The sequence below is a fragment of the Cryptomeria japonica genome, chromosome 2 (genome assembly GCF_030272615.1).
Source record: "Cryptomeria japonica chromosome 2, Sugi_1.0, whole genome shotgun sequence".
Classification (NCBI taxonomy): Eukaryota; Viridiplantae; Streptophyta; class Pinopsida; order Cupressales; family Cupressaceae; genus Cryptomeria; species Cryptomeria japonica.
Window position 1 is genome coordinate 85934059 of NC_081406.1, and position 11842 is coordinate 85945900.

The 11842-nt window shown below is 34.7% G+C and overlaps 1 protein-coding gene across 1 annotated transcript; it reads right to left on the bottom strand.

Annotated features, from left to right (window-relative positions):
- Positions 1-786: 786 nt before the first annotated feature.
- Positions 787-8262, bottom strand: LOC131078827 (importin subunit alpha-1). The gene is made up of 11 exons (XM_058016610.2): positions 7804-8262; positions 4467-4563; positions 4274-4365; positions 3890-4021; positions 3588-3773; positions 3327-3490; positions 3038-3116; positions 2785-2913; positions 2553-2680; positions 2020-2405; positions 787-1932 (listed from the first exon to the last, which is right to left on the bottom strand). The coding sequence occupies exons 1-10, from the start codon at positions 8011-8013 to the stop codon at positions 2024-2026; spliced, it is 1599 nt and encodes a 532-aa protein (XP_057872593.1). The 5' UTR covers positions 8014-8262; the 3' UTR covers positions 787-1932; positions 2020-2023.
- Between the last annotated feature and the right edge of the window lie 3580 nt (positions 8263-11842).

An 11842-nucleotide genomic window follows, 5' to 3' on the forward strand; every position in this document is an offset into this window, starting at 1 on the left:
GAAGATGCAAAACATAAAAAAAATATAGAATATAGAAAATCCGATATCACATATTCTGAAGATCCAAAACATACAAAAATTTAGAATATAGAAAATCTGATATCATATATTCTGAAGATCCAAAACATATAAAAATTTAGAATATAGAAATATCAAGAAGAATACCAATGTAGCCACCATGATTTTCGCCTCGTTAGACTGTTTCCTTGGAACATATTGCTCTAATGAGTTTTAACAAAGAAGCATTGAAAAAATAAATGAAGTTTGATTTAAAATATCGTAAGCATCAAATCATGATTTTCGCCTCGTTTCACTCTTTCCTTGGATTCCACCAGTCATTACCCTATTCCAAATCCATGATAATTTCAAGACATTTGGTACTTATAACACAAAAAAAAAAAAAAGATAAAATCTTTAGATGGCTCACAGAAAACACGAAATGCATAATAACAGGATACCTGTTTAAATTTAACAAATTTAGAACCTCTACACAATCTCTAAGCAGCATTATGGATAGTTTATCGTACTCATCGAAAAATAGGAGAAATTAATTCGACGTTAACACATCCCTGCTAAATAAAGGCAATTCCTACACGCGCTGACGCAATGAAATTTCTAGCAACAAAACATGTTGGATTTCGGCTGAGAATGAAAATATTTATAACATTCTTGTAATTCTGAAGTTGAAAAATTAACCTTTTCTATTGTAAATCACGAGTTTGCAACCTTGCAACGCAATTCGAAGTAATCACTGGAAATATCACATACACCATACTAAATCGCATCTCACCATGCAATAAGTGACATTACCATTGTAATATAAGAAAATATTAAGTATCAAGATCTCGAAATATCTAATATTTCCAAAAGAAATTCAGGAACACAAAATATGTTCTAAGCAAACATTCGACTGTAGAACTAGCAACCTTTGTATGAACACAATTCTCAGGCCTCATCTTATATAATATTTTCAAAACAAATTCCCAATGTCTTTAAAATATATGATCATTACTAGTAAACTTTCAATTCATTACTAGATAATCAGCAATTGACAAAATAGTCCCAAAAAACATTTGGAGACTGATATAGAACTGTCCAAAAAAGGCGTATAGCAACCTAAATAGGATGAGAACTGGCGACAGGAAAGAGAGGAAACTACTAAAGTGAAAAAAAATAAGTAGGAAATCCCTTTAAACTGACTCCAAGAAGACGATGGTGCAACTGCAAATGCACAGATTGACACATTCAGGAAGAGGAAGAGAGATGGAAGTTAGTAAAAAATTGAACTTCAACTTAAAAAAGTTTATGGTCCAAAAAGTCTCCAGGCAAAATTCCTAGAGAATGAAGATGCATGATAGGCATGCATTTTATAGTTTCAGGATTGTCCTGAAACCCAAGATTAGACGTAGGCCATTTTCCGAGTGGCCACAAGACTGACCGGTAAGTGTCATATACATAACATGACGACCCACTTTCTTGATGCAATGAATACAATGCATGCATAACCAGTGTTAGTATGACCCTTGAGACCTGTCAAAGTGATTGCCCAAATGCCAATAGCATGGCACATGACACAGACAACAAAAAGCTCTGTTACAGAGCTCTTAAGGACAAATGGTGGCTCGTCAGACAGTCCATTTATCTAATTATTGCAACTTTAACACAGCTTATGGACAAAGACCATAGTACAGCATGAGAACTGTACTATCAAACCAACACTGCTGACCCATTAATTCCGAGGAGCTCATGTCTGCATGATTTGGTTAGCATTGTCAGACTGACATACCAACAGAAATAGCCTGTCACCAGCACCATCCAAAAACCAAGCATTTTCCTTGCAATAACGGACTCCACATAGATAAGAGATATTGGAAACGGCCGTTCTTAACACCCATAGCATAGCCTCCCCCCAAATTTCAACAGCTCAAATCCCTGAAAGAAACAGATGTTAACTGAAAAAGTTTTCAACACAAAGAGCCTTCCATCAAACAGTGACACTGGATGGAAACAAAATCATACCTTCTCAACCAAAGTTGAATCCACCAGATGGCACTGTTGGTTGATTAGCACCAAAGTTGAATGTTGGTTGAGCAACATCACTTCCAGCAGGTAATGCTTGATCATCTTCTTCATCTTCCAGCCAGTATGTTTCTAATATTTTTACTGCTTTCTCATAAATCTCATTGTTATCATGACTTTGCAAGTTCTCAATCTTCTCAAGTCCTTCAGCATCATCAATATACTGGGCGTATAGATTCACACCTCCTGTATTACCAAGGTCCTTCTCAGCTTCTCCAACTTTCAAAATATTCTCGAGTCCTTCAAGACACACAGTAATAATCCTTGGATCTGGACAAACTAAAAGATCACACAGAGGCTTAATACATCCTTGATTAACCAGATACCTGCAAAATACCCAAAGTATCAAAGGTCAAATGGATGAAAGGTCAAATGGATGAAACAAGCTTTTGATTTGTATTTATGTTACTTAATCCTCCAGCATAATTGCAACAGTATTCACAATTTGCGAGCTACATGTAAAGAATACATACTTGATCTGTTCATGTGTACCACCAGAAGTTGCATTTGATATGGCCCATGCTGCTTCTTTCTTAATATCAAATTCAGCAGTTTGAAGGAGCTGAACAAGTGGAGGAATAATGTTTGCATCGATCACAGCCTGAAAACCAAAACATTCATTAATAAATATCAAGCCTTAAAATAATTTAGTTTTACACCATTCAAAAAAGATACTTCTCTAGTCAGGATAACATATCCTAATACCTGAATCTGTTCTTTGTTTCCTGCAGTTATGTTTGAAATGGTCCAGCAAGCTTCCTTCTTGATACTCTTCTTGTGATTATGGGTTAACAGAGCTAACAAGCAAGGGAGTGCTTGGTTGTTGATTATGTACTGAATTTAAATAAACCACCACAACAGAAGTCAATGAAATCGTCCACTGAAAGCATCATACACTTACAAAGAGAACTAATTATTGATATGAAAATCTAACAAATATGACAAAATAAACTTATACCTGAGTCTGCAAATCATCACCAGTTACAATATTGCCCACCGTTCGGAGAGCTGGAATAAGGACAGATGGAGAGGGATGCCTGTAAACATAAACATACATGCAAGTTTTTCAAATTATCCAAAACAAATCAACATTAGCAGTTGTAAACATGTACAACAATCCAAACATGGAGCCAAAAGGATTAATCTGTCATACAATCCATTATATCTGGTGCAATACAAATTGTTAACAACAATAAATAAAATTAGCACACCTAATCTACAATTACAAACTAACAATTTAAACTTACAGCAGGAGCTCAACAAGCCTGCGACAGACACCAGCCTCAATCACAGCTTGAATTTTATCATTTGTCCCATCGGAGAGATAAGACAGAGCCCAGCAAGCATCTGTCAAAACTTCTTCATCATTTGAATGAATGAGCCGCTCAAGTGCAGGTAGGGCTGGCTTTGTCTGAGAGCAAAACAAAATTTAGCAAATGCATGAAACAAAAAGTAATATAAAACTTATTCATGTATAAACAACAAAAGATACGGGTAAATTGATGTACTTGCTCAAAAGCTGGTTGTGGTTTGCCTCGGCAAAAATTAGACAATGTCCATGTTGCATTTCTCAACATTGAAAGCTTAGCATGTTCATTCAGTTGAGCGAGAAGTGGCATGAGAGCACCATGGGAAAGAACTAGATCTCTGCACTTGGGGGAGTCACCAGCCACGTTACCCAATGCCCAGACAGCCTGACAAAATATCAGAACAAAAATATTATCAGAGACAATTATGTATTCCAAGGACAAAAAATTTTAAAAATACAGATGAATTAATGGAGAACAGGAACAATATGCAAAAGCTTAACCTGCTCCCGAACATCATCACTTGGAGAACTCAGGAGCTGTACAAAAATTGGTACTGCTCCATGGTCAATGACTACTCGAGTATGATCAGATGTGCCTGAAGCTATATTTGTCAATGCCCAGGCTGCCTCAAACTACAAATCAACAAAAAAAACAAAGAATTAAGTATTTCTAGCATTTTCCTGTAAAAAGAAACTCAATTTCTGTTAAATATGATGAAAACCAACAAGCTCAACAAAACCCAAAAAAGTTTCTGCATTTATGTCCCTCTCCTTTGCCAAAAGGAAATCCATGCACAAACGCAATAAGATAAGCATAAAAAGGTGTGCACACTAACAAACAAAATTCAACCTAGATAAGTTCATAACAAAAACCGTAAATCATACCTGAAGTTGAGGAAAGTCCTGCCTTGTCAGAAACTCCACAAAACGTGGGACCACACCCGCCTCAATAACTTCCTCTATGGGAGGACTACGTTCTGTTAAAAGAACCATGCATCAATCATAACCAATGTCATGAAAGTGACATAAGTAGAAAGGTAACTTATTTTCGCTTGTGACATAAATTATACAAGATTACCAATTGATAGTAGCTTCCGGAATTGAGTTGTTGCTTCAAGCTGCAAACTAGGATCATCAGACCATACTCCAGCTACCATAGCAGGAAGGCTCTCCAACTGACCAGATAAATAAAAAACCAATCAATTATTTAAACAAAGCATTCAAATAAACCTCCTACAGTAACAATTCCAGGCAATGAATACTCAGAATATATAATAAATTTGCATATACTTGCTTCTCAATAACCAAATAACATCTGTAGTTTCAAGCTCCATGCGATACACTCCATTTAAAACTCTACCACAAATTCTAAACAAACTGAACTGGGGGACCAAGGGCCAAAATTTGGGGACAAAGGGTGGGGGGAGGGGGGCAATGCTAATATACAAATTGAGGTGAAGTGAAATTTTCAGCAAGCATGTGAAAGGCAAACTAGTTTTCACAAAGTTAAAGGTTGCAATCAGTATGTGCCATAAAGCAAGCAACCCGGCAGTGGTGGCAGAAGCGGTGGTTCTATGTAGAGAGGTTTCCCCCATGTCCCCGAGTCTTGGAAATCTCCCCCTAGTGATTCCCCAAAAAAATTTAATTAGGTAAACTACCACTCATTTCTGCTAAGACACCCCAACATACAGAGGCCAAGTTAACATCTTGAGTGAGCTTGATGTCAAATATGCCCAAAAGACCATAAACTAAATTCACTTCCTTAACAAATCTAAAGGTCATAAAATAAAGATTCCCACCAATATCATAATATAAGTAGTTTAACTGTAACTTCTAATCATTACACTTAATGTTCAATTTGTGTCCTCTCAAGGGTTACTACTACAGTTGAGCCCACTAAAGCCAGCGAGAGTAGTCTGCAAAGGAATCAGCCAAATCTCCAGCTAAAAATCTTGGTGAGGTCCTGCAACCAGTTGGTATACATTGGGAGCTTTTATTACAATATGGAAGCACCATGTGATTCTAAACATTTTATATATTTTCTGTTTCAAGATATCTACAAGACTTCTCTGTAGATTTCAAAGAGATTGGGAAATCTCTGCTCTGAGCAGAGTAGTCTTAATTTTCAATGGGGACCAAATTACCTGATATTGCTTTCCACAAATGTCCTAACGCCACATTCCACTTAAAAATTCTAAGTTTCCTTATATGTAACCACAAAGTTAGGCAGTTACATCTCAACATCTTCAACAGATAAAATATCTTTTTAATATTAGATTTTGAAAACTAAATATTAACTAAATAGTTGTAACTCAATTGGTTGAGCACAATTGATGTAGAAGATGGTATGTTCCTTAATCACACCATCCACCAAGGTTCAACAGGGGATAAGGCCAAGATCATGCACGGGACTGGATACCCCAATCTTTGGCTCCCAACCCAAGAAGGATTAGCATAGGCCTTTACTACCATGTCACATAGCAAAACAATCTTGTGGATGAATATAAACGCTCAACAATAAATAAATAAGCTAAAAACTCACAAACTACAAAAAATTGCTTGCCCGTCACTTTATTGTCACCCCACTGAAACATTAAAGCCTTAAAGAAAAAAAATTCTGGACATGGCCAATAATCAAATCAAATTTAAGAATCCTTTTACTCTTATCCCAAGTTCAAATTTGTATATCCTTGAAATATAACCCTAAAACTTAACAAATCTTAAAGCTATATATACCTCTCCATGGCTACAGGAGAAGCTGTGAGTTTGGAAAGCCATCTTATAAGTTCTAATGCTGTATGACAGGAACGAAAATATTTCAAGGGAAAATTTATTGAATGGAAAGCAAATTTCAATAAATGACATATAGAACACATTAAAACTTGGTTTTTTTGTATAAATGTGTCTATATCAACTACCCAAATATTTTTAAAAAGGATAAGATCAGCCTCGCAAATAAAAAGAGGATTAAGAAACCACACAAACCCACTAACATGATGGGAATACAATAGCTTTTAGATTATTAAATATCCCCCATAACATGTGCAAGAAAACGTACACAACAATGGATACTTAATTGTGAATCAACCTTAATTGTGAATCAACCCTCTGATTTGCAAAAGTTTTAAAACCTATTGTAATTAAACATAGGTTAACAAATCATACAACATTGTAGTAAGGCTAACTGAGACACAAATCCCCCAATTAAGTTCACCTCATTCTTCATCTTTGAAAAGACAAGACCATGACTAGAGATTGCCAAAAGGTAAAATGTGAAAAACTTGATGACCTTAGTCCAGCTAACTGAGACACAAATAACCCAATTAAACAGAAGTTCAACTGCTTATTCATCTTTGAGAAAACATGACAATGAACAGAAATTGCTAATAAGTAAAATGGAAAAACTTGATGGATCAACGTGGATTGCAAAGCAGACTCCTGGGTTCAAATCCCCAAAAGAACTAAGAGTTCATCCTGGTTAAAATATCACATAATTTTATGTTCAAATTTCCAAGAGACAAAACAAGATGTTCATCTCAGTAGAGATTATGCCAGAGGGGTTCCAAAAGAGAATTTCGAGTTCAAATCCACATGTGGCATGATAAAGCTTAAAATTGCCCAAACCTTCAAAAACATGGGAAACCTGATAAGGTGTTCAAAATGGAAGGAATACCAAATCCATACACCGATGCAGCATGACGTATAGACAATGATGGAGAACATCCAAAATAGGTTTGACGAAACTCGCTTCAGTCATGAAAAATATAGCTAAGTCAACAAGAATAAATTTGACCCATTCAAAAGCACTGCAATGAGTTTTACCAACAAGGGATCGTGGGTAGCGAAAATACAATACATTACATAGACTGGCATGGATCAGATTTAAATCAACTAGACCCGCTTCCCGAAAATAAACAGAAAATCCCAATGACTGACAGCTAAACAAGCGATCACGTCATAACCATAGCAAATACTTAAATTCGCCTAGGACCAAACTCATAACCAAATACAAAACTAGGGACGATCAATAACCCTGAATAACGCCTAGATCTACGGGCGGGTGGATAGAAATTATATTATCCTATTTAACAACTAAATGAAATAAACTATTACCCTAGAGTCGCAGAAATAGCAGATTTTCACAACCACCGAAAAAATCCTCACAAATACCAAAATAGAACAGCCGATGGAACTACACCAGGGAAATATTTTCACAGCAAAAATAAAAATTAAAAATTAAAAATTAAAAAAAATTTAAAACAGATGATCCTAGATCAAACTCTGAATAACAAAATAAGATATTTCAAAGATCTGCACACAATAAACATTTCACTGAAAAAATAAACCCTTACTCAAACAAACAGATCACAAACCAATATAAGCGACAAATCCATCAAAACAATGATCCGTCTTACTTTCTTCTCGACGGCCGACGACTGTACAGCAGGAGCAAACTGCTGCGCCTGCATGCCTTCTCTTCTCTTCTTCAGCAAGCTTTCCTCCCTCTTATTCTTCCTGATCTCCACCATATTATCCTCACGCTTCCGCCGCGCTTCATCTGCATCGACGGCAACCTTGTAATTCTTCCTACGGACCTCAGTCCTGGAAACCGGCCTCAGCGACATGGCTTAAACAAAGTGAAAAACCGCCGCTCCGCACTGGCAGAATAACCTTGAAACCCTAGAAACCCTAATCTGCTAAAAAAATCAGGAGTTTCGAACCCTTGATAAAACGCAAAGAGCGAAAAATAAACAAAACCCTAGCCTACAGGCTCTGGATTTCGATCCTCCGCGCACAAAACAGTCACAGAGATTGGTAGCAAAATGGAGAATAAATGCCCGGTTTTTGTACTGAAAATAAACCCGCACAAGTGCCCTCACGATAATTAGTTTAATACTAATAAAAGGAACGAGGCAAGAAAAAGCGGTTTCTGACCGTTGATCCCTACGGATGATTGATTTGGACCGTCGATTGCACTGACGTGGAATTTCATAGTGTAGACATTTTTAGCTTGGGTTTTGGCTCCCTCTATTATTATTTATCTCTGTTTTTTTAACTCCGTTTTTGGGGCCATTTTAACGGCTCTTGTTTGTTTTTGACCAAACCGCCAACTAACAAAGGCGGTGCTACTAAATTTTTGAATTGTATATTTTTATTTTTATTTTATATTTGAGTTATCCAAGTTGAAACTTAAACGGAACGGAGAGAATATAAACAAAACCCCGTTGCGATAAATTGTTTTTTAATAATTATTATTAATTGTTTGTACTGTTGCGAATTATTTATTCTACATTACTTCGGATTTGAAATTTTTTTAAACTGATTAAAACAAATTACGAGTCCGGATTTGAACTTGAACGGTTAGGTAGTTTGATTTACTCTCGTTTCAGATTTTATTATTTGTTTATTACATTTTTGGCTAGAGGCCATTATAGGTTTATTTTTTATATTTTTTTGGTTGGGTGGATGTAAGAAAGTTTTGGCCATACTAAAAATTGTTTTTTTATTTTTTATTATTTATTTATTGCATGCAAATGCATGATGAAGTTGTATGTTGTTTTATGTTATTTTTTTATTTTTAAATTGGTATAGTTAATTTAAATAATTTATTTTAAAAGTATGAGGATTTAAGTTATTTTATTTTATTTGAGTTAATTCTTACTAGCATATCCATATTTTAAAAAATCTAAGTAAAGTATGTCGAAAGATATAAGTTTGAAAGTATGCAATATTTATATATTCAATGATAAAGTATGAGGTGCAAATAAATTTAATGATAGATGATGTTTTTCATTTAATTTTGGTTAAATTTGAATTATTATAATCAAAATGAGATAAAGGCAATATCATACTTTTTAGAGCTACGATAACAATATTTATAAAATATTATGCAAATTAAAAATTAGAATCATTTATCAAAATGATATTTTAAAAAGGGAAAAAAATCACTTGGTTAATCATTCACGTAGTAGCAATAAATGTTCGATAACATCTATACTATATTATAAGCATCGAATTTAGTCATAGATACAATATGTAAATAGTTTTTCAAAATTTGATGGAAATTTTTACTTTGTTAACCGTTTATGCACTAGTAATATCTCTTCATTTTCAATGTCATGAAGAAGAGCCCGAACTTTGATTGTTACATTTTACTTCACAACATATAATGAAGGTATCCCCTAGTGTGAATGTAAGAACCTGAATGATGGCATGACCTGATGCACTATGTATTTGATTGAATAATTAAACTTAAAAGTAGCAAGCGACCATTCTTCAAGTGGTCCTATGTGATAACTAATTTGTGATTGTCCCTTAAAAAATCTCATGAACTTCATATTGAGCTACTCAGATAGGTTGTGTTTTTTTTTATTGTTAATGTCGGTCTAATAGTGACCTTCTAGATACATTCAGTAAGGTAAAGGTCTTGAAGCTCATGGTATTGAGAAATAGACTCCAATGGAAACAATGTTACTACAACTTGAGTGGGTTGATGGTGAAGGCATGTATTTGTGCTCGATGGTGACTGAAAATTAACATTTACCTTTTTAAAAGTGTTCAAATCTCTATGATTTAAAATAGTTATCACTGAGAAACTGGGTTTGGACTAGAGTGTGCCAACAAGCTACACCCACACTAAAAAATGGTGATGTCCCTACGGAGGTTTCCTATGGCATTGGGACAGATACAGTGTGAGCAACTCATAGAAGTAGGAGAATTTCAATTGTAATGTAAAATCAAACTCGTAGCTCCTTTAACAAATTAAAAAATAATAATCTAACATTCACCAAGCACTACCAAACATCTCCCCAATAAATCTTGCATCACCAAAAGAGGTTATTTCAATAGCAAAACAAAAAAATTATATTGGGGAAAAGTGTACAACTATAGCTCCTTCAAGAAGCTTAGAGACTAATTATAGCAAATTTAACTCCAATAGAGCATGGGTTCAAAAAATAAGAGAGTGTAACCACTATGGAACAACCCACAAAGAGTTGACAAGAGTGCGGATGAAAGAAAGAAGGTTATTTTCCACCTAAATTTAAAATTCAATATTTTGTCTCATGTCATTTAACATTTACAGTTGTTGTAATGAATATAATCTCTAGAATTGTGTCATAAGCTAGTTCTTGTTCTAGGTGTTAAAATGACAAAATAAATTTGGGGTTATATTCTTGAGTACAAGATTTGGACCTTGAGAGCATAAATTGGACTGCTCTACTAAAGTTGTAACATTGAGCACATGTTCATTCCATGTAATGTTTCATTATTGCTAATGTTTGTTAATTGTGTGAATGTTGTCTATGGACATTGTTTTAAATTTTTTTCTTTGACTTTAGAAAGTTGCAATGTTGAACCTAATGTCATTCCAAAGAAAGATGTTGAGATTGTCCGTTTGTAAATTAATTCTCGTGATGTTCATGTTCCTAAGGAAAAACATAGAATGGAGGTTACAAACTTCACAGCACAGTCAAATAAAGTGGCAACAGGTCGACAAGGTCATAAGAATCGAAGCCTGACAATTAGCAGACGAGGAAGCAGTGAGGCAAGATTGTCAAATTATGGATGTTAGATCTTTTTTGGATGAAATATATCTATACATTTTGCATATAAATAATGTAGAGACTTTTCAATAACAAAGTGATATTTTAATATTTCAAATTACCCCTCAATTACTTTCAATATTCTCATTTTATAATTGATCGAGTGAATGCTATTGTAGGGTCATCAAACATTGTCTAGTCAAGCATACAAGTATTTCTCGAGGAAATCAACTCAGTTCTCTCAAGATAGTGAATCTACTTCAACAGGGAATTCTAATGATATATGTGGTAAGTACGGTACATCAATTGCAACACAACATGTTGTGGCATTAAAAAGGTTTGTGGATTCTAATATGGAGCTTACCTCCTCTCTACTTACTTGTTTCCAAACTAAGCTTCAAAAAGACTCATTCATGGAGGACAATGTTTCAAAACAATGGCAAGACGAGGTCCACGGCAATTCCAATTCTTCACTTCTTGGAACACAATCTCTAGACGAGACCACGAGTCAATGCAGTGCAAAAATGGGGAAAATGAATGAGGAAGGTATTTCTTTGGTTAACAAGCACGAGGTTTAAGATCCTGCTTTTTCTCAATGCTAGAGCATCACTTGCTCAATAAAAAATGTATGTATCTCATTCTGATAATATTATGAAGATTCTCCTATTTTTTAGTGGCAGCAATGTCTCTTATATCTAGCTCAGTAAAATTATGTGTGTCTCAGGCCAATAGTAAAGCTTTGGAACTGTTTGGCTTCCCAATAGTAGCCTCCTAAAAGAAAACAATATGTATATGTTTTAATTATAATGAGCTAAGAGTGACACTTTCTAAAGTATTCAGTTATGATCATATAATTTGTCTTATGGTCTTCAAAAAAAAAGTTTCATGGATAATAGAATAAATGTATATA

What these genes read in the sequence shown, in the direction of transcription:
- LOC131078827 (XM_058016610.2), bottom strand. Translation starts at nt 8,013, where the DNA reads ATGTCGCTGAGGCCGGTTTCCAGGACTGAGGTCCGTAGGAAGAATTAC. An exon ending in CCGGAAGCTACTATCAATTG is followed by an intron (nt 4,366 to 4,466) that starts GTAATCTTGTAT and finishes TTCTTTTAACAG; the next exon opens with AACGTAGTCCTCCCATAGAG. An exon ending in GGTACACATGAACAGATCAA is followed by an intron (nt 2,406 to 2,552) that starts GTATGTATTCTT and finishes GGTATTTTGCAG; the next exon opens with GTATCTGGTTAATCAAGGAT.